The sequence below is a fragment of the Salvelinus sp. IW2-2015 genome, linkage group LG27, assembly GCF_002910315.2.
Source record: "Salvelinus sp. IW2-2015 linkage group LG27, ASM291031v2, whole genome shotgun sequence".
Taxonomy (NCBI): domain Eukaryota; kingdom Metazoa; phylum Chordata; class Actinopteri; order Salmoniformes; family Salmonidae; genus Salvelinus; species Salvelinus sp. IW2-2015.
The window spans coordinates 5,180,613-5,201,357 of NC_036867.1; the positions used below are offsets into that span (position 1 = coordinate 5,180,613).

Here is a 20,745-nt window from a genome sequence, read left to right on the forward strand (position 1 = left end):
ACTCAGTCACACACACATGGAATCATGTCGTAACCAAAAAAGAGTTAAACAAATCAGGCCTCCACAATCACTTGACCTCAACCCAATTGAGATGGTTTGGGATGAGTTGGACCGCAGAGGTGAAGGAAAAGCAGCCAACAAGTACTCAGCATATGTGGGAACTCCTTCAAGGTTGTTTGAAAAGCATTCCAAATGCTGATGCTCCAGATACTCAACTAGTCTAAAGAAGGACCGTTTTATTGCTTCTTTAATCAGTACAACAGTTTTCAGCTGTGCAAACATAATTGGAAAGTGTTATCTAATGATCAATTAGTCTTTTAAAATGATAAACTTGGATTAGCTAACACAGCGTGCCATTGGAACACAGGAGTGATGGTTGCCGATAATGTGCCTATGTATGCCGACGAGATATTCCATTAAAAAATCTGCCGTTTCGAGCTACAATAGTCATTTACAACAATAACAATGTCTACACTGTATTTCTGACCAAAAATGTGCTTTTCTTTCAAAACAAGGACATTTCTAAGTGAACCCAATATATATACAGTGGGAAACAAGTATTTGATACACTGCCGATTTTGAAGGTTTTCCTACTTACAAAGCATGTAGAGGTCTGTAATTTTTATCATAGGTACACTTCAACTGTGAGAGACGGAATCTAAAACAAAATCCAGAAAATCACATTGTATGATTTTTAAGTAATTAATTGCATTTTATTGCATGACATAAGTATTTGATACATCAGAAAAGCAGAACTTAATATTTGGTACAGGAACTTTGTTGCAATTACAAAGATCATACGTTTCCTGTAGTTATTGACCAGGTTTGCACACACTGCAGCAGGGATTTTGGCCCCACCCATACATCCATTCCAGCTCAGTTTCGGGGGTGTCGCTGGGCAATACGGACGTTCAGCTCCCTCCAAAGATTTTCTATGGGTTCAGGTCTGGAGACTGGCTAGGCCACTCCAGGACCTTGAGATGCTTCTTACGGAGCCACTCCTTAGTTGCCCTGGCTGTGTGTTTGCGGTCGTTGTCATGCTGGAAGATCCAGCCACGACCCATCTTCAATGCTCTTACTGAGGGAAGGAGGTTTTTGGCCAAGATCTCGCGATACATGGCCCATCCATCCCCCCTCAATACGGTGCAGTCGTCCTGTCCCCCCCTTTGTTTCAAATCGGTCTTATGTAGCAAAATATGCAATTGTGTTTTTTACATTGGATAAAAGTAGAGACGCAGCGCTACAAAATGGTATATCATTCCCTACAGTTGAGGAAATTTGGCTTTGGAAGTTGATAAACTTGATAAACTATAGCTAACCAAGCAAATAGCTCTTTCTGTCAAAATTAGAAACGTGTAATATCTGAAAATGTATCTAGCTAGACTATCTTACATCATTATACATATACATCGTATACATCATTCATTGTTGGACGCGTCTCCTGTCGGATGCGATGGTTGCCCTTAGTTTGAAGACATAATCCAGAGACAGGTGTTTCTCCATCTCCTTAGCTATCATACTCGAATTCCACTGATTTCAAAACTCAGTCCTTCAGAAAGCGATACATTTAAAAAATTTAAAAAAGCAGTGTTAGACAGGATTACCTAGACATACTGACCAGCTGAAATTGACAGAAGCGTGCTATATGGCAGACCAATCCAAACTCATCTCTCGGCATGTCCAGCCGACTCATTATCTTAACCAATCATGGCTAGCGGGAAKGTTGCTCACTTTTTCCGTGGCTAAACCAACTAGGCTTGTATTTAACAATTTTATTMGTATTTCCAGATGGCATACAAGTTTGTTATAAAGGCATATAAAAGTTCACATGTTTGAGAAGGCATTTCTGCCAAAAAACGCATTTTTATTTTAAAAAGAGTTTACATTAGTAGTGACCCGTGAAACAGGTCACGTGTTATTTCATAGTTTTGATGTCTTCCCTATTATTCTACAATGTCGCAAAAATAGTAAAATATAGAAAAACCCCTGAATAAGTAGGTTGTGTCCCAACTTTTGACTGGTTACTGTGTGTGTGTGTGTGTTATATATACAGTGGGGCAAAAAAGTATTTAGTCAGTCACCAATTGTGCAAGTTCTCCCACTTAAAAGATGAGAGAGGCCTGTAATTTTCATCATAGGTACACTTCAACTATGACAGACAATGAGAAAAAAATCCAGAAAATCACATTGTAGGATTTTTTATGAATTTATTTGCAAATTATGTGGAAAATAAGTATTTGGTCACCTACAAACAAGCAAGATTTCTGGCTCTCACAGACCTGTAACTTCTTCTTTAAGAGGCTCCTCTGTCCTCCACTCGTTACCTGTATTAATGGCACCTGTTTTGAACTTGTTATCAGTAATAAGACCACCTGTCCACAACCTCAAAACAGTCACACTCCAAACTCCACTATGGCCAAGACCAAAGAGCTGTCAAAGGACACCAGAAACAAATTTGTAGACCTGCACCAGGCTGGAAAGACTGAATCTGCAATAGGTAAGCCGCTTGGTTTGAAGAATCAACTGTGGGAGCAATTATTAGAAATGGAAGACATACAAGACCACTGATAATCTCCCTTGATCTGGGGCTCCACGCAAGATCTCACCCCGTGGGGTCAAAATGATCACAAGAACGGTGAGCAAAAATCCCAGAACACACGTGGGGACCTAGTGAATGACCTGCAGAGAGCTGGGACCAAAGTAACAAGCCTACCATCAGTAACACACTACGCCGCCAGGGACTCAAATCCTGCAGTGCCAGACGTGTCCCCCTGCTTAAGCCAGTACATGTCCAGGCCCGTCTGAAGTTTGCTAGAGAGCATTTGGATGATCCAGAAGAAGTTGTGAGAATGTCATATGGTCAGATGAAACCAAAATAGAACTTTTTGGTAAAAACTCAACTCGTCGTGTTTGGAGGACAAAGAATGCTGAGTTGCATCCAAAGAACACCATACCTACTGTGAAGCATGGGGGTGGAAACATCATGCTTTGGGGCTGTTTTTCTGCAAAGGGACCAGGACGACTGATCCGTGTAAAGGACAGATGAATGGAGAGATTTAGATTTTGAGATTTTTTTGTGAAACCTCCTTCCATCAGCAAGGGCATTGAAGATGAAACGTGGCTGGGTCTTTCAGCATGACAATGATCCCAAAACACACCGCCCGGGCAACGAAGGAGTGGCTTCGTAAGAAGCATTTCAAGGTCCTGGAGTGGCCTAGCCAGTCTCCAGATCTCAACCCCATAGAAAATCTTTGGAGGAGTTGAAAGTCCGTGTTGCCCAGCAACAGCCCCAAAACATCACTGCTCTAGAGGAGATCTGCATGGAGGAATGGGCCAAAATACCAGCAACAGTGTGTGAAAACCTTGTGAAGACTTACAGAAAACGTTTTGACCTCTGTCATGCCAACAAAGGGTATATAACAAAGGTATTGAGATAAACTTTTGTTATTGCCCCACTGTATATGTACACAGTTTTAGTCGGAAGTTCACATACACTTAGGTTGGAGTCATTAAAACTTGTTTTTCAACCACTCCACAAATCTCTTGTTAACAAACTATAGTTTGGGCAAGTCGGGTAGGACATCTACTTTGTGCATGACACAAGTAATTTTTCCAACAATTGTTTACAGACAGATTATTTCACTTATAATTCACTGTATCACAATTCCAGTGGGTCAGAAGTTTACATTCACTAAGTTGACTGTGCCTTTAACAGCTTGGAAAATTACAGAACATGGTGTCATGGCTTTTGAAGCTTCTGATAGGCTAATTGACATAATTTGAGTCAATTGGAGGTGTACCTGTGGATGTATTTCAAGGCCTACCTTCAAACTCAGTGCCTCTTTGTGACATCAGGTGAAAATCAAAAGAAATCAGCCAAGACCTCAGCAACAAAATTGTAGACCTCCACAAGTCTGGTTCATCCTTGGGCGCAATTTCCAAACGCTGAAGGACCACGTTCATCTGTACAAACAATAGTACGCAAGTATAAGCACCATGGGACCACGCAGCCGTCATACTGCTCAGGAAGGAGACACGTTCTGTCTCCTAGAGATGAACGTACTTTGGTGCGAAAGTGCAAATCAATCCCAGAACAACAGCAAAGGACCTTGTGAAAGATGCTGGAGGAAACAGGTACAAAAGTATCTATATCCACAGTAAAATGAGTCCTATATCAACATAACCTGAAAGCCGCTCAGCAAGGAAGAAGCCACTGCTCCAAACCGCCATAAAAAAGCCAGACTACGGTTTGCAACTGCACATGGGACAAAGATCGTACTTTTTGGAGAAATGTCCACTGGTCTGATGAAACAAAAATAGAACTGTTTGCAATAATGACCATTGTTATGTTTGGAGGAAAAAGGGGGGGCTTGCAAGCCGAAGAACACCATCCCAACTGTGAAGCACGGGGGTGGCAGCACCATGTGTGGGGGTGCTTTGCTGCAGGAGGACTAGTGCACTTCACAAAATAGATGGCATCATGAGGAAAGAAAATATGTGGATATATTGAAGCAACATCTGAAGACATCAGTTAGGAAGTTAAAGCTTGGTTGCAAATGGGTCTTCCAAATGGACAATGACCCCAACATACTTCCAAAGTTGTGGCAAAATGGCTTAAGGACAACAAAGTCAAGGTATTGGAGTGCCATCACAAAGCCCTGACCTCAATCCTATAGAACATTTGTGGGCAGAACTGAAAAAGTGTGTGCGAACAAGGAGGCTACAAACCTGATTCAGTTACACCAGCCCTGTCACGAGGAATGGGCAAAAATTCACCCAACTTATTGTGGGAAGCTTGTGGAAGGCTACCCAAACGTTTGACCCAAGTTAAACAATTTAAAGGCAATGCTACCAAATACTAATTGAGTGTATGTAAACAGCTGACCCACTGGGAATGTGATGAAACAAATTAAAGCTGAAATAAATCATTCTCTCTACTATTATTCTGACATTTCACATTCTTAAAATAAAGTGGTGATCCTAACTGACCTAAGACAGGAATCTTTACTAGGAATAAATGTCAGGAATTGTGAAAAACTGAGTTTAAATGTATTTGGCTAAGGTGTATGTAAACTTCCGACTTCAACTGTATGTGTATTACTAATATATATATATACACACACACACAGTGGCAAAAAAACTGTATGTGAAACCTTTGGAATTACCTGGATTCTCTGTGTAGATTTGTCATAAAATTTGATCTGATCTTCATCTAAGTCACATCAATAGACAAACACAGTCTGCTTAAACTAATAACACACAAACAATTGTACGTTTTCATGCCTTTATTGAACACACTGTGTAAACATTCACAGTGCAGGGTGGAAAAAGTATGTGAACCCTTGGATTTAATAACTGGTTGACCCTCCTTTTTGCAGCAATAACCTCAACCGAACATTTTCTGTCGGAGCGGATCAGACCTGCACAACGGTCAGGAGGATTTTTGGACCATTCGTCTTTACAAAACCATGTCAGTTCAGAAATATTCTTGGGATGTCTGGTGTGAACTGCTCTTTTGAGGTCATGCCACAGCATCTCAATCGGGTTGAGGTCAGGACTCTGACTGGGCCACTCCAAAAGGCATAGTTTCTTCTGTTAAAGCCATTCTGTTGTTGATTTACTTCTGTGTTTTTTGTCGTTGTCCTGTTGCACCACTCAACTTGTTGAGCTTCAATTGGAGGACAGATAGCCTTACATTCTCCTGCAAAATGTGTTGATTAACTTGGGAATTSATTTTTCCGTCAATGATARCAAGCTGTYYAGGCCCTGAGGCAGCAAAGCAGCCCCAAACCCCGATGCTCCCTCCACTATACTTTACAGTGGGGATGAAGTTTTGATGTTGGTGTGCTGGGCCTTTTTTTCTCCACACACAGTGTTGTATGTTCCTTCCAAACAACTCAACTGTAGTTTCATCTGTCCACAGAATATTTTGCCAGTAGTGCTGTGGAACATCCAGGTGCTCTTTTGCAAACCTCTGGCGTGCAGCAATGTTTTTTTTGGACAGCAGTGGCTTCTTCCGTGGTGTCCTCCCATGAACACCATTCTTGTTTCGTGTTTTACGTATCGTAGACTCGTCAACAGAGATGTTAGCATGTGCCAGAGATTTCTGTAAGTCTTTAGCTGAAACTATAGGATTCTTCTTATCCTCATTGAGTATTCTGCGCTKTGTTCTTGCAGTCTTCTTTGCAAGACGGCCACTCTTAGGAAGAGTAGCAACAGGGCTGAACTTTCTCCATTTAYAGACAATTTGCCTTACCATGGACTGATCAACATCAAGGCTTTTAGAGATACTTTTGTAACCATTTCCTGCTTTATGCAAGTCAACAATTCTTAATCTTAGGTATTTTGAGATCTCTTTTCTTCCAGGGATGGTTCACATCAGGCAATGCTTCTTGTGAATAGCAAACTCACATTTTGTGAGTGCTTTTTATAGGGCAGGGCAGCTSTAACCAACAACTCCAATCTYGTCTCATTGATTGGACTCGAGGTTAGCTGACTCCTGACTCCAATTAGCTTTTGGAGAAGTCATTAGCCAAGGGGTTCACATACCTTTTCCAACCTACACTGTGAAAGTTTAAATTATGTATTCAATAYAGACAAGAAAATATAATCATTTKTGTGTTATTAGTTTAAGCACACTATGTTTGTCTATTGTTGTGACTTAGATGARKATCAGATCAAATTTGATGACCAATTTATGCAAAATCCAGGAAATTCCAAAGGGTTCACATACTTTTTCTTGCCACTGTATATATACTGTATGCCATAATTATACCACATTATACATATAAATATACCCCATATTAATCAATCTCCATGTGTGACAAATTAAACCCTGAATGAAAAATATTGATTTATTTTGCAATCTAACAAACTGCAGCTATAAAACCATTTCGACCTATTTCTGTAAAGTACGTAAGCCTCTGAAATTGAAGTAGGAATGCAGGCAATTTTTCAGCACAGTCATGGTATGCAAGCAATATTATAAGTCACCCAATAACTACTTGCAGAAAGTGGCCCTGTTTTCCAACTCAAAGACTCTGTAAACTACAGTACTATGCTCATATTTCAGGACAAATCTACTCTGAAAAATGTTGCTTCATTCATAAGTACATTTGTCTATTCTAGAGGACATTCAAATTAAAGCAGTTAATTTGACATTTTAGCTTCCAAATAATCAACAACTATGGTGATGCATGTGAGGTTATGTTTAAAGTTGTGCTTAAGTAAAGTAAACCTGTGTCTGTGCCAAGCAACTATTGCGAAATAAATATTATAGTATAATTATATTATTCACACTTTGGAAGGATTTCTATGCCTTATTTGTTAGCATATGAAACAGTGTTATTGAAGGACGTCTATGGCATGTCTCTTCTCAGAAACGAGATGTTGAGGAGGATCAGAGAATGCACACAGCTCAACCAGGAGTATCAGCTGTGCTTCCAGAGGGTACGAGAGAAGCTTCGGGACAACCCCAACGACAAGCAGTTTGAGTTCAGGTAAACTTTTCTTTTCCTATTCTCAGTTACCTGAGAATAGGAAAAAACTCAGTTTTACCAATAAACTCAGTTTTACCAATAAAATAGTTCAAAAACGAATTTAGCGCACCTCAAATAAACACTTCATCTGTGTCACTGCAGTGAGAATTACATCTTCGGCAAATTCGACACATTCTGCAAGCGACTGGAGAAGATTGCAGACATGGCCTCCATTTTGGAGGACCTCGCATCTCTGCAACACATGAAAGTGGAGGGGATCGAAAAGATCTTTGTTCGCTATCAGACCATTGTGACCACCGCCAAGTCCAAGACCTACAATGTGCTTGACCACCGCAAGTTGGAGGTACTATTTTATTTTAATTATATATTTTACCTATATTTTACCAGGCAGGTCAATTAAGAAAAACATTGCATTTACAATGATTGCCTGGCAAGAGACATAAAGCCTACTGTGGGGCAGGGGGCGGGGATAAAAATAAAACACCGACGGAAGACACTTGGCAACAGTACAGATACATCACCAGACAGACAGTGGAAGCAAAGCACATCACGACAAGAAAGGCATCGCCGCACTACATGAAGAGAGTCCTATGGCAACAAACACCATGGCACAAACAATGTTAAGGGCAGACAACAGAACAAGAGAAAACGACAAAGTGTCAGACCACAATACAAGTAGCATAGCACTACTGAATAGCCAAATGGACAGATAGAGGCAACAAATAATAGCAGCGCAAGCAGCCAGTCAGAAAACAGAGTGAGAGTGTCCATGATTGAGTCCTTAATATCAAATGTATGATGACGTGCTGGTTGTAAAAACAGACGATAATACCAATKGATCAATCTGGCTAGTACAACTGCCATAACTCCATGAAATTGTAATAAAATGGTTTCTGTGAGGGTTTTAAGTTGATCGAAAGCATTGTATTGAATTGTCTCTGAATTGTATGAGTGCTACAGATCCTGCTCTTTGCTCAGTTTGACAGTGACTACACAGAGTTCAAGTTCCAGATCCAAGGACTCTTCCAGTCTCTCCAGTCATTGCTAGTGACCTGGTTTGAGCAGTCACTAACCGTGAGTTCTGATCCAAAAGTCTCTATGACATCTAAGGGTACCAACTAATCTCGAATTGTAAAGCATGCTTCTATGATGATTGGTCACCTTTCACTTCGCTGAATTCTTTCTCTACCATTAGACTGAGCGAATGCTTGAACTCCTCTCTAAGTTTGAGAATGGCGTCGGTAAGCAGCTGGACCTCACAGACAAATACATGGCAGTACTGCAGCGCTATAGCCGAGACCTGGAGCTTGTCAGGAAGCTCTATCAAAAGCAGAAGGACAACCCTCCCATTCYGCGAAACATGCCTCCTGTGAGTCCAGCAAATTGGTAGCATTTCATGATGAATTATGTGTTTTTCTTCCAGCATTCTTAAAAATAAAGGAGAGCCGCACACTCTAGGAGCTCAGATGCAAAAAATATTTAATTTACCAACGTTTCGACAGGCAAGCTGTCTTCATCAGGGTACAATCACAGACACTGCGGGATGACTCGTTTATATATAGTGTCAAGACACACAGGTGTCTGTAATCATGGCCAAGAGTGGCCTAATATCATTGGTTAATTTCTCAAATATTAAAATGGCATAGAAAGAGCAGCATACAATAAATACAAATGGATGGCATACGATCATAGACTCACTTAAGACCACACAAGCCTACAAACAACCACAATGGCAAAGTCACAACAATCACAAGAATGGCTTCAGATCAAAGTCCACGTTGAGACCGAAGGGAGCAAGGGTCTTTAAGTTAAAGATCCAGGMAGCCTCTCGTTTTAACAATAAATTATCAAGGTCACCCCCTCTCCTAGTGAGGGTGACATGTTCGATGCCAATATAACGCAGAGACGAAATCGAGTGCCCTGCCTCCAAAAAGTGAGCCGCAACTGGGTAGGTCAAGTTTTGGCACCTAATGGTGCTACGATGCTCTGAGATACGTACTTTTAATTCACGCTTTGTTTTACCCACATCGTTTTTACCACAAGAACAAGTTATAAGGTTAAATAACTGCCTTAGTGGAGCACGTAATAACACCTTTGATTGGGATCGATTTCCCTGTTTGTGGGTGTTTGAAGGATCTGCATTTATAAGTGCCATTGCATTGAGCACAGCCATTACACTTGTAATTTCTATCCAGTAGGGGCGCAAATAGACGTTGTTCAGGAATATCTTGGGGTGGTAAATCAGAGTGTACCAATTGGTCTCTGAGATTTCTSCCCCGCGAAAATACGACYAAGGGAAGGTCCGAAAACACATTACCGAGACTATCATCGGATTTTAGAATGTGCCAATGTTTGTGAACGATTCCCTTAATTTGTTCAGAGCGCTTTGAATAGCGGGTAGTTAGAATGCAAGAATGCGTCTTTTTGCGAGACTGCCCTTGAAAAAGGTCATGTCTCATTCACTGTTTTGTTATAGTATAATGTACTCAGACCTCTGTGGCTACTGCAAAATACATTTCGCACATTTGCTGGCTGCCCATAGAGCTATGCAGCACTTCCTCAGTTACATTTGATGTGGGATGACTATGGTGTTAATGTCACAGTCTGTATGAAAGAGGATCTAATGCAGGGCTCCTCCAACCCTGTTCCTGGAGAGCAACCGTCCTGTATTTTTTTCACATCTGATTATAATAATTAGCTGGTTGAYGAGATGAATCCGGTTAGAACCAAGCCGGGTTGGAGTGAAAACCTACAGGAGGGTAGCTCTCCAGGAACAGGGTTGGAGAGCCCTGATCTAATGCATTTATCCCTTTTCAGACATTTAAGGCGTACTAAACAAATACAGTGTGAAGAACACAGTCAGCACATACAGTATGTCAAGAGTCTTTTTGGTCTTCATAAGTTTTAAAATGCTTCTCTCTCTGGCAGGTTGCAGGGAAGATTATGTGGTCGCGGCAACTATTCCGAAAGATTGAGTTACCTATGTCTATCCTGAAAAACAAAATGGACATTCTAAAGGTAGTGTTTTACAATTTCAATAACATTTCCTCAATTGTTTTGTTTCATATGTAACCCTAAATTAGGTAGATGTGATACTTTGGATTGACACTTTACCAACTTTGTGTCTTCTGAATTCATACTTTTGTGTGGGAAGCAAATCAAAGGAAATTAAATGTAATGTGACATCAATGAAATGTGATATCTACAGTACCTAATTTGTATGGTCCCCAAAGAAAAAGACGGTTTCATCTATWCTATCATTATATTTAGAATGCATGCCCAGTRCATTGCTTCATTCTGAGCAGTATGCTCGTGTAGATATTGTTACAGAGACTCATGCTTCTCTTTTTGTCTGGCAGACCCCTGAGATGAGGAAGGTGATCAGAAGCTATAACAAGATGGCCGCCRTTCTCCTTGAGTTCGAGCTCCTGTACCACAGAGGCTGGAGCCAAGCCGTGGAGATGGGCCGTCACGGCCTGAATGCATCGCTGCTCGTCAGAGACCCAGAAACAAAGGTTCTGCCCATTCCAAAGTGCTGCTAATGTCRACATTATATTCAGACAATGGCCTTTTACTTAGAGGCCAAAGCAACACCTTGCATTATTTTTCATAATGTCAACATTATATAAGCGTGTGTTGTGCAAATTTGAGATTTACATTAACATTTTTGTCATTTATCAGACGCTCTTATTCTTAGCGACTTACAGGAGCAATTAGGGTTAAGTGCCTTGCTCAAGGACACATCGGCAGATTTTTCACATAGTTGTCTCGTGGATTCGAACCCGCAACCTTTCYGTTATTGGCCCAACGCTWTTCACCGCTAGGCCTACCCTCTCCGATTTCTCTCTGTTAACTCACCCTTCAATATTGTGATTCTTACCTGCCCAGAAGATATATGTTAATCTTGACTCCTTGGTCCTGGAGGTTCTGCATGAGGCTAAGTGCATGCATAAGCTTGGCGTCGCGGTCCCAACGGTGATCCTGAATATGTGTGCCAAAGAAGTCGAGCTGAAGGCCCAGCAAAACAGGTGAGATAYTATTGATTGAATCAAGTGTTTCAGTAATCAAGTGTTGAACTAAACCAAAACACCCTGTATCTSCCAGGACCAGGTTTGGTGACCAGGTGTTGACTATGGGTCTAATGTACAATACATGTCTATTTTTTACAACAGTTGAAGCAAAAATGCCCATGGTATCACAGAGGATGTTTTAATAGTGAAATCCCTTTGTCCCAGGCTACAGGAAATGCTGCAGGACTTTGAAGCAGTCTTATCCAGGATCCCTCCCATCCTCCTCCCCCTGATGCAGCCCTTCATCAGACACGTGGAGAACTCTCTCTCCCCAGGGCTCACAACTCTCTCCTGGACATCACTCAACACTGACAGATGTGAGAGAAACACTCTGTAGTTTACTGGTACAATTCGACAGGGTTCTCCTATTCCAGTCCTGGGGACGGTTGTACAGTATGTGTGCAGGCRTTAGTTCCAACCCTGTGGTAATACACCTGATTCAGCTAATCATAACCCATTAGGAGGATTATGATCAAATCAAATCAAATCAAGTTTATTTTATATAGCCCTTTGTACATCAGCTAATATCTCGAAGTGCTGTACAGAAACCCAGCCTAAAACCCCAAACAGCAAGCAATGCAGGTGTAGAAGCACGGTGGCTAGGAAAAACTCCCTAGAAAGGCCAAAACCTAGGAAGAAACCTAGAGAGGAACCAGGCTATGAGGGGTGGCCAGTCCTTTTCTGGCTGTGCCGGGTGGAGAATAAAACAACATGGCCAAGATGTTCAAAATGTTCATAAGTGACAAGCATGGTCAAATAATAATCATGAATAAATGTCAGTTGGCTTTTCATAGCCGATCATTAAGAGTTGAAAACAGCAGGTCTGGGACAGGTAGGGGTTCCATAACCGCAGGCAGAACAGTTGAAACTGGAATAGCAGCAAGGCCAGGTGGAACTGGGGACAGCAAAGAGTCATCATGCCCGGTAGTCCTGACGTATGGTCCTAGGGCTCAGGTCCCCCGAGAGAGAGAAAGAAAGAGAGAAGGASAGAATTAGAGAGAGCATACTTAAATTCACACAGGACACTGGATAAGACAGGAGAAGTACTCCAGATATAACCAACTGACCCTAGCCCCCCAACACATAAACTACTGCAGCATAAATACTGGAGGCTGAGACAGGAGGGGTCAGGAGACACTGTGGCACCATCCGATGATACCCCCGGACAGGGCCAAACAGGAAGGATATAACCCCACCCACTTTGCCAAAGCACAGCCCCCGCACCACTAGAGGGATATCTTCAACCACCAACTTACAATCCTGAGACAAGGCCGAATATAGCCCACAAAGATCTCCGCCACGGCACAAACCAAAGGGGGGGCGCCAACCCAGACAGGAAGATCACGTCAGTAACTCAACCCACTCAAGTGACGCACCCCTCCTAGGGACGGCATGAAAGAGCACCAGTAAGCCAGTGACTCAGCCCCTGTAATAGGGTTAGAGGCAGAGAATCCCAGTGGAGAGAGGGGATTGGGTTAAATATTTGAATCAGGTGTGTTACTGCAGGGCTGGATTTAAGCATTGAATCTGGGATTGTGTTCTTTCAGTAATATTCAGACTTAACCAAACAGACTGTTCTTTTCTTGTAGTCATAGAGAATGTATATGGAGTACTGCAAGAACTGGAGCAAGTTGCAAAGGTTGCCATGGATACACTGGAGTGTCGCATCGAGAGAATCCTACAGGCCATGTCATCCACTGCCCTGCTGGTGYTGCCCGAGGATATGCCCGTTTCATCCCAAAACTTTCATAGCCAAGCTGAGGACACTGTGAGGTCTGCTGGGAAGGCACTGAGCATGTGAGTGCTGACTGAGCTCTACAAATTATACAGAAAGGTCAATTATGCCTATGTTGGGTTAGTCCAATATGTGAAATCTTAGTGTCATTACATGGTTTGATATGGACTTGCAACAAGTGACCAACAGACAAAGGAAAATAAATGATTGGTGTTTTCAGAGTAATCGTCTCTCTATTACCATTAACAACAACAGCATCGTTGATCAAATCATCAGGGTATCATTGTTTTCTCAGTTTCACTTCAGCTGTTTATCTTGATTTCACTGCAGCCAAAGTAAACAAGTGGAAATGTCTATGTACGAGATGACTGATGAGCTGAAAAAGAGGATGTCGCCAGCAGAAGTAGTCAACCTAGAGGTGGGTTAGTGTGACTCGGGGAACAGCGCAAGTTTTCAGGTCTCAGGACAAAGTTACTTTTCACACAAGTGTGGTTCAAGAAACCACCTCTGTTACATTAGCAGTAAACGCACAACTACACCTGTCAACAATGATAGAGCCTTTGTGTAACGCCTCAATGTTCTCTGATTCAGGGGTCTCTCCAGTGTCTACACCCGGATGCTAAACAGAAGACACGCTGCCAGTCGTGTCTAGCCTGTTGCTTTTACAACCTGATGGCTCAGCTGTGCCAGAGGAACACAGAGGCCCTGGTCAAAGGTGAGATTTCCGATTGTTCTTTTACCTATGTGAGGTCATCRGGGTTGGGATCAACTCTGTTTTAATCAAACCAAGACATTCATTCAAATGCAATAATTTAATGAAAACAATACACATTGGCAATAATAGTTAGTTGCTTTCGACTGAGTACCAAAACTGCCCTAAACTGACGTATGTTTTCCTATAATCATTTACATTTTCATAGCTACAAGGTCATCCCTTGATTCTCTGAGGCGAAGGCTTCATGTGGCGAGTTCCAAGTACCAGTCGTCCTCGTACCTGAGTCGAGCACAGGTCCAGGTTCCTCTCTTCAAGGCCTCTATTCAGCTGGCCATTCCCAACATCGTCCTCAAGCCCAGTCTGGAGGACATCCAGGTACTCCTTGACACATTTAAAGAAATAGTCCACAGTCAAAGTTTGTTGGCAAATTGGATAAAAAAGATTAATGGAGAATATATATATTTAAGTCTATTTTATGTTATGAATATACACGTTAGTGTGTTTATTGCTATCTCTTCAATATTCAATTATTTTCCACTGATAAATCACATAGTATGGTGGCATTGTCCTCTGTCTTTGTCCCTTGCTTGTGTCTCACAGAGTACTGTCAACAAAGTTGTGAGCATTGTGCTGTCAATGGCTACAGACATCCCACTATGGACATTTTCCCATCTACATCACAAGCAGCTTCAGGTATGCTTGCTATCTGGTCGATGTATCTGCTGCTTATTACGTCTGCTGTGTTGCCTTGGACTTTTCTGCTCTAACCCACTGTGAATATTTCTTATTGTTGTATATTTGATGAATTTGTACCTTTTCTCCATATAGTGTGTTTTATTTATTTTTAGTGTTATATTTATTTTTATTGTGTGTTGTCCTGTTCACTGTTAGCCAGGTTGTATTGTAAATGAGAATTGGTTCTCAATTGACTTCTCTGGTTAAATAAAAGTGGAATATATAAATAAAATAAATAAACTAAAGATTCCTGAATGGTATTACTATCATATTTCTTTCTTATAATTATTCCTACCTTAAATATTGTTCAGAAATTGAATGTAAGAAGTGATCCAAATTGGGGTCTTTCCCTGTGCCCCTCTCCAGGCAGAGCAGGCTGCAGTGAGGGACGCTGGGGACGACGGCCCCCTGACCAAGCAGCTGGTCCTCAAGCCCCTGGACCGGCAGCTGGCCGAGCACAAGGACGTCACCAAGGCCGTCATCCAGCTGGGTTCCATCGTGTCCTCCCTCAGGACCGAGGCCGGGGATGTACTGCAGGAGTTCCATCAATTCTCCACCCTGTGGAATCAGGTCTGCTGRGCTGGAAATGTTAGCGATACATAAAAGAATGCTGGTGGCATCATCTTTGAATGATCCATTAGTATTCAAGTTCTACCAGAGCCAGGAATGTAYGAAGCCAAGAATGAAAGAGAGAAAGACACAATGTCGATGAATTGATGTACTGTATACAATGATTTGATATGATTTGATCATATTTGACCGTTCGGATCTACTATATAACATGACTCGTATTGTTCTCCCCAGGACCCAGAGGAGGAAGTGAAAACGTTCCTGGAGACCAGTCCATCCCTCCCAGCGTTCAGCACTCAGATTTCCTCCTACTCTGTTAGTGACATTCACTCATTGTTTTACAYATTGGATGGTTGTCATTAGATTCTGTTTGATGTGTTACTTGCTCACCTCATGCAGACAATGGAAGCTCAGATTGAAGGCTTGCCAGCCTCCTGCACTGTGGGTTCAGTCCTGTTCCACACAGACCACCTTAAGCTCTCCCTGACCCAGGAGTGCCGTGCCTGGAAACGGGCCTTTGGAGCTGCGCTGAACAGCCAGGCTTCAGCCGACATGGCCGACATCTACTCCTTTGTGGACGGCCTGACCAAGAGGCTCCAGAGGCCTGTCGAAGACCTGGAGGACGTTAGGGGAGCCATGGCCTCTCTCCGAGAGGTCAGAGAGGCAGAGATCCGGATAGAYGCCACCATCGGCCCYGTGGAGGAGTCGTTTGCCCTGCTCAACCGCCACGAGTTGATCTTCAGCGACGGGAACGCAGAGAAGGTGGATGGGCTGACGTACACCTGGAGGAACCTCAATGCACTGGTGGGTGGAAAACGAAACCTGTCATGTATTTCACGTCACATTTTCTCACCTGACATTTTATTGTTCCTCTATTCACTTGTCCTGTGTGGAGTGGTGTTTCTGATGCCAAACATTCTCTTGAGCTCTGCATGGCTTGTCAATCACCTTGTAACCCACTGAGGCAAAATATAAGAAAAGGAATTTGGAATTTGATGAAGTTTAAGACTCATGTACATCGACTGTGGTAGTTGTTGCAGCCAACCAAGACATATATTCTGTACATGTGGCAGTAGAGGGCAGCAAACCACTGAGTATGTGATGAACATGCTCTCTCTCAAGTATGAGTCAAAGATGGTGGATAAATGAAGGCCGTTTACCATTTTTATTTATGTCACGGTTCCTGTCTGCTTTMAGGCCCAGTGCATTCAAAAACATGATTTCCTGTGTTTTATATATATATTTACACAACATGCGGATGGAATAATACTGTGAAATTGTGAGAATTATGATAATGCCCTTTTAGTGTAAGAGCTGTTTGAAAAGACCRCCTGAAATKTCCACCTCTTTTAGTGGGATGGATTTTTGGCCTGCCTGGTGACCAGGCAGTAAATTAGTTAGATTAAAAATAAAGAGTTCCAAACCTCTCTGCCAGCTTGACCATTTTAATTGAAAACAATCACAGTAAGGTATTTAATTGTTACCCAGAAATGATTTGATATTGAGATATAAACAGCTGCATTGGACCTTTAAGGGCTGGCTCTCCCATAGGCACCAATGCTTTAGCAGCTTGATCTGGTCTGCTTAGTTCATTAACTGTAAATTAATCAGAAAAAAGGAGCAAGTGAGATGTCTCACTTCCTCTTCCATCTCTGTTTGAGCTGTGCTCTGCATCTGAAACCAAAACAATGTCCATCAAAAGGTGATGGAAACCCAAAACACCCTGGTGAAGATTCAACCTGCCATGAAGGCAGACCTACTGTCAGGGGTGGAGACATTCCAGAACTCTGTCCAGACCTACTACTCAGATTATGACAAAAGGTAGAATACAGTTATATTTTCCATTCAGACATTTTGCTCAATAGTTGATAGATTCCTGTAATCCACATSCTTTATGTTCATCAAGTGGCCCTGGAGTGGAGGGGTTGACCCCAGATGAAGCCAGCGACAGACTGCAGAGCTTCCAGGCCCAGTTCAATGAGCTGTGGAGAAAATATGTTACCTACTCTGGAGGGGAGGAGCTATTCGGCCTCTCAGTTAACGGTGACTATTCTCACATTCATATCCACATTGAAATACACTGTTTCCTAGAACMATATTTTACATATCTTTGGACTCCAAAACACTTTCAATGGAGATTCAGGACTAGGCTAATATGGCTAATATCTCTCATTAACAGAATATCCCGATCTTCAGAGAATTAAAAGAGAGCTGGGTCTTTTGTCGAAACTTTACACGCTCTACAACTCTGTCACTGAAAGTGTCACTAGTTACTATGATATCCAATGGGCTGACCTAAACATAGACAAGATCAACAATGAACTGCAGGATTTCCAGAACAGGTAGAATCCCATGGACTGTGATATATACATGTCAATATGCTGTATTGGAAAATAATCTAAACGATAGATAACAGTTAAAATTGAGTTGCTGACTAATCCTTGTGAACATTGTGATTACTCTATTTTTCCACTTTCCATAAGAATCCGGAAACTTCCCAAGGCGTTGAAGGAGTGGCAAGCCTTTAGTGACCTGAAGAAGACAATCGATGACTTCAACGAGACGTGCCCCCTACTTTACATGATGGCTAACAAGGTGAAACAATACCTTTCATTTAATCATCTCATATTGCTTTTCCTGACGTTTGTCCCTTTCAATCCCCTCTCCCTTTCAGGCGATGATGTCCAGGCATTGGAGCCGCCTGAGTGACCTCACAGGTCACATCTTTGAGGTGGAGTCGGAGAGCTTTGCCCTCAGAAACATCATGGAGGCACCACTGCTCAAATACAAAGAGGATATTGAGGTACTATGTCACCAAATCACCTCACCAAAATGGGCAAACAATATACTTGTAAAATAGAATTAGGCGTGCTATGTTTATCTGGACAGGATGTGTGCATCAGCGCGGTGAAGGAGAGGGACATTGAGGCCAAACTGAAAGACGTAGTGGCAGAGTGGAGCAGCCACACGCTCACCTTCGCCCCCTTCAGGAACCGGGGGGAACTGCTACTGAAGGGTACTGACACTGCAGAGAAGGTGGCCCTCATGGAGGACAGTCTGATGGTGCTGGCCTCGCTCATGAGCAACCGGTAGGTACCACCACATCCTCATGTCTGATTTGATCAGCTGGGTTTCGAACCCAGGTACCACAATATTAGTAATCAGACATGAATTCAGAATTAAATTCAATGTTTACTGTATCTCTTCTAGGTGACCATACAGAAAGTTGTCGATGGCGGCAGGTAGCCTAGTGGTTGAGCGGCAGATAGCGTAGCGGTTTGAGAATTGGGCCAGTAACCGAAAGGTCGCTATTTCAAATCCCTGACCCGACAAGGTGAAAAATCTATCTGTGCCCTTGAGCAAGGCATTTAACCCTAATTGCTCCAAGGTCGCTGTTGATAATGGCAGACTCTGGCTGTGAGGGAGAGTGGGATATGCAACAAAAAACACATTTCCAATTCACACGTGTATTAATACCCACTGTACATGTGTGAAATTATACTTTCCCAGGTATAATGCCCCATTCAAGCCTTCCATCCAGCAGTGGGTGCTGAAGCTGTCTAACACCACTGAGGTCATAGAGAAATGGTTGACGGTTCAGAACCTGTGGATCTACCTGGAGGCCGTATTTGTCGGAGGGGATATCGCTAAGCAGCTGCCCCAGGTCAGAACAAGCTGAACCATGCTCTGTTAACCTGTTGATTCACTATTGTTTCACTTGAATGTGGATTCAATTGGAGCTTAGTGTGGATTCCAGGCTACTCAAGTAAGAATATGGCTACTAAATTTGTCCCATATAGGAAGCCAAGAGGTTCCAGAACATCGACAAGTCCTGGCAGAAGATCATGCAGCGTGCCCACGAGATGACAGGTGTGGTGCAGTGCTGTGTGGGGGACGAGACCCTCAGCCAGCTGTTGCCCCATATTCTGGAGCAGCTGGAGGTGTGTCAGAAGTCTCTGAGCGGCTACCTGGAGAAGAAGAGGCTTGTGTTCCCTCGGTTCTTCTTTGTCTCCGACCCTGCTCTACTGGAGATCCTGGGACAGGCCTCAGACTCCCACACCATACAGGTACTGGACTGGACAAACTAAAAACATTCTATGGCTGGGTTACGTTAGGGCAACATTTTCTTCTACTGTTTCTCCATGTCTGGTATGGCCATAGATACCATAGATACACTACCATGCCAAAWGTATGTGGACACCTSCTCATTGAACAGCTCAATCCAACATCTTGGGGATTAGTATAGACTTGGTCCCCCCTTTGCTGCAATAACAGCCTCCACTCTTCTGGGAAGGCTTTCCACTAGATGTTGGAACATTGCTGCGGGGACTTGCTTCCATTAATCCACAATAGCATTAGGGCACTGAGGTTGGGTGATTAGGCCTGGCTCGCAGTCTGCGTTCCAATTCGTCCCAAAGATGTTCGATGGAGTTGAGGTCAAGGCTCTGTGCAGGCCAGTCAATTTCTTCCACACCGATCTCGACAAACCATTTCTGTATGGACCTCACTTTGTGCACGGGGGCATTGTCATGCTGAAACAGGAAAGGACGTTCCCCAAACTGTTGCCACAAAGTTGGAAGCACAGAATCGTCTAGAATGTCATTGCATGCTGTAGCATTATGATTTCCCTTCAYTGGAGCTAAGRGACCCGAACCATGAAAAACAGCCCCAGACCATTATTCCTCCTCCATCAAACTTTACAGTTGGCACTATGCATTGGGGCAGGTAGCGTTCTCCTGGCATCTGCCAAACCCARATTTGTCCGTCGGGCTGCCAGCTGGTGAAGCGTGATTAATCACTCCAGAGAACGCGTTTCCACTGCTCCAGAGTCCAATGGTGGCAAGCTTTACACCCCTTCAGCCAACGCTTGAAACCCATTTCATGAAGCTTCCGACGAACAGTTATTGTGCTGACGTTGCTTCTGGAGGCAGTTTGGAACTCAGTAATGAGTGTTGCAACCGAGGACAGATGATTTGTACACGCTTCAGCACTCAGTGGTCCCATTCTCTGAAATTGTGGGGCTTACCACTTCGCGGCTGAGCTGTTGTTGCTCCTAGACATTTTCACTTCTGCTCTAGCARGGCAGAAATTTGACTAACTGACTTGTTGAAAAGGTGGCATACTATGACGGTGCCACGTTGAATGTCACTGAGGGGCGGCAGGTAGCCTGGCAGTTAGGAGCGTTGGGCCAGTAACCGAAAGGTAGCTGGATCGAATACCTGAGCTGACATGGTAAAAATCTTTCGTTCTGCCCCTGAGCAAAGCAGTTAACCCACTGTTCCACAGGCGCTGGTGACATGAATGTTGAGTAAGGCAGCCCCCCCACCTCTCTGATTCAGAGTGGTTGGGTTAAATGCGGAAGACACATTTCAGTGGAATTCATTCAGTGGTATAACTGACTAGGTATCTCCCTTTCCTTCT

General features: G+C 43.0%; 1 protein-coding gene across 1 annotated transcript in view; it reads left to right on the forward strand.

The window, feature by feature from the left end:
• The window catches only part of dnah5l (dynein, axonemal, heavy chain 5 like), a 78,822-nt gene that overhangs the window by 17,989 nt on the left and 40,088 nt on the right, over window positions 1–20,745 (forward strand). The window contains 24 exon segments of the mRNA XM_023973366.2: window positions 7,380–7,499; window positions 7,641–7,842; window positions 8,478–8,573; window positions 8,695–8,868; window positions 10,428–10,517; window positions 10,859–11,014; window positions 11,388–11,527; window positions 11,735–11,886; window positions 13,159–13,366; window positions 13,635–13,722; window positions 13,896–14,019; window positions 14,225–14,394; window positions 14,620–14,712; window positions 15,121–15,324; window positions 15,559–15,639; window positions 15,724–16,128; window positions 17,027–17,145; window positions 17,231–17,367; window positions 17,504–17,666; window positions 17,808–17,919; window positions 17,999–18,127; window positions 18,214–18,413; window positions 18,835–18,988; window positions 19,125–19,391. Coding sequence (XP_023829134.2) covers window positions 7,380–7,499; window positions 7,641–7,842; window positions 8,478–8,573; window positions 8,695–8,868; window positions 10,428–10,517; window positions 10,859–11,014; window positions 11,388–11,527; window positions 11,735–11,886; window positions 13,159–13,366; window positions 13,635–13,722; window positions 13,896–14,019; window positions 14,225–14,394; window positions 14,620–14,712; window positions 15,121–15,324; window positions 15,559–15,639; window positions 15,724–16,128; window positions 17,027–17,145; window positions 17,231–17,367; window positions 17,504–17,666; window positions 17,808–17,919; window positions 17,999–18,127; window positions 18,214–18,413; window positions 18,835–18,988; window positions 19,125–19,391 — 3,784 coding nt within the window.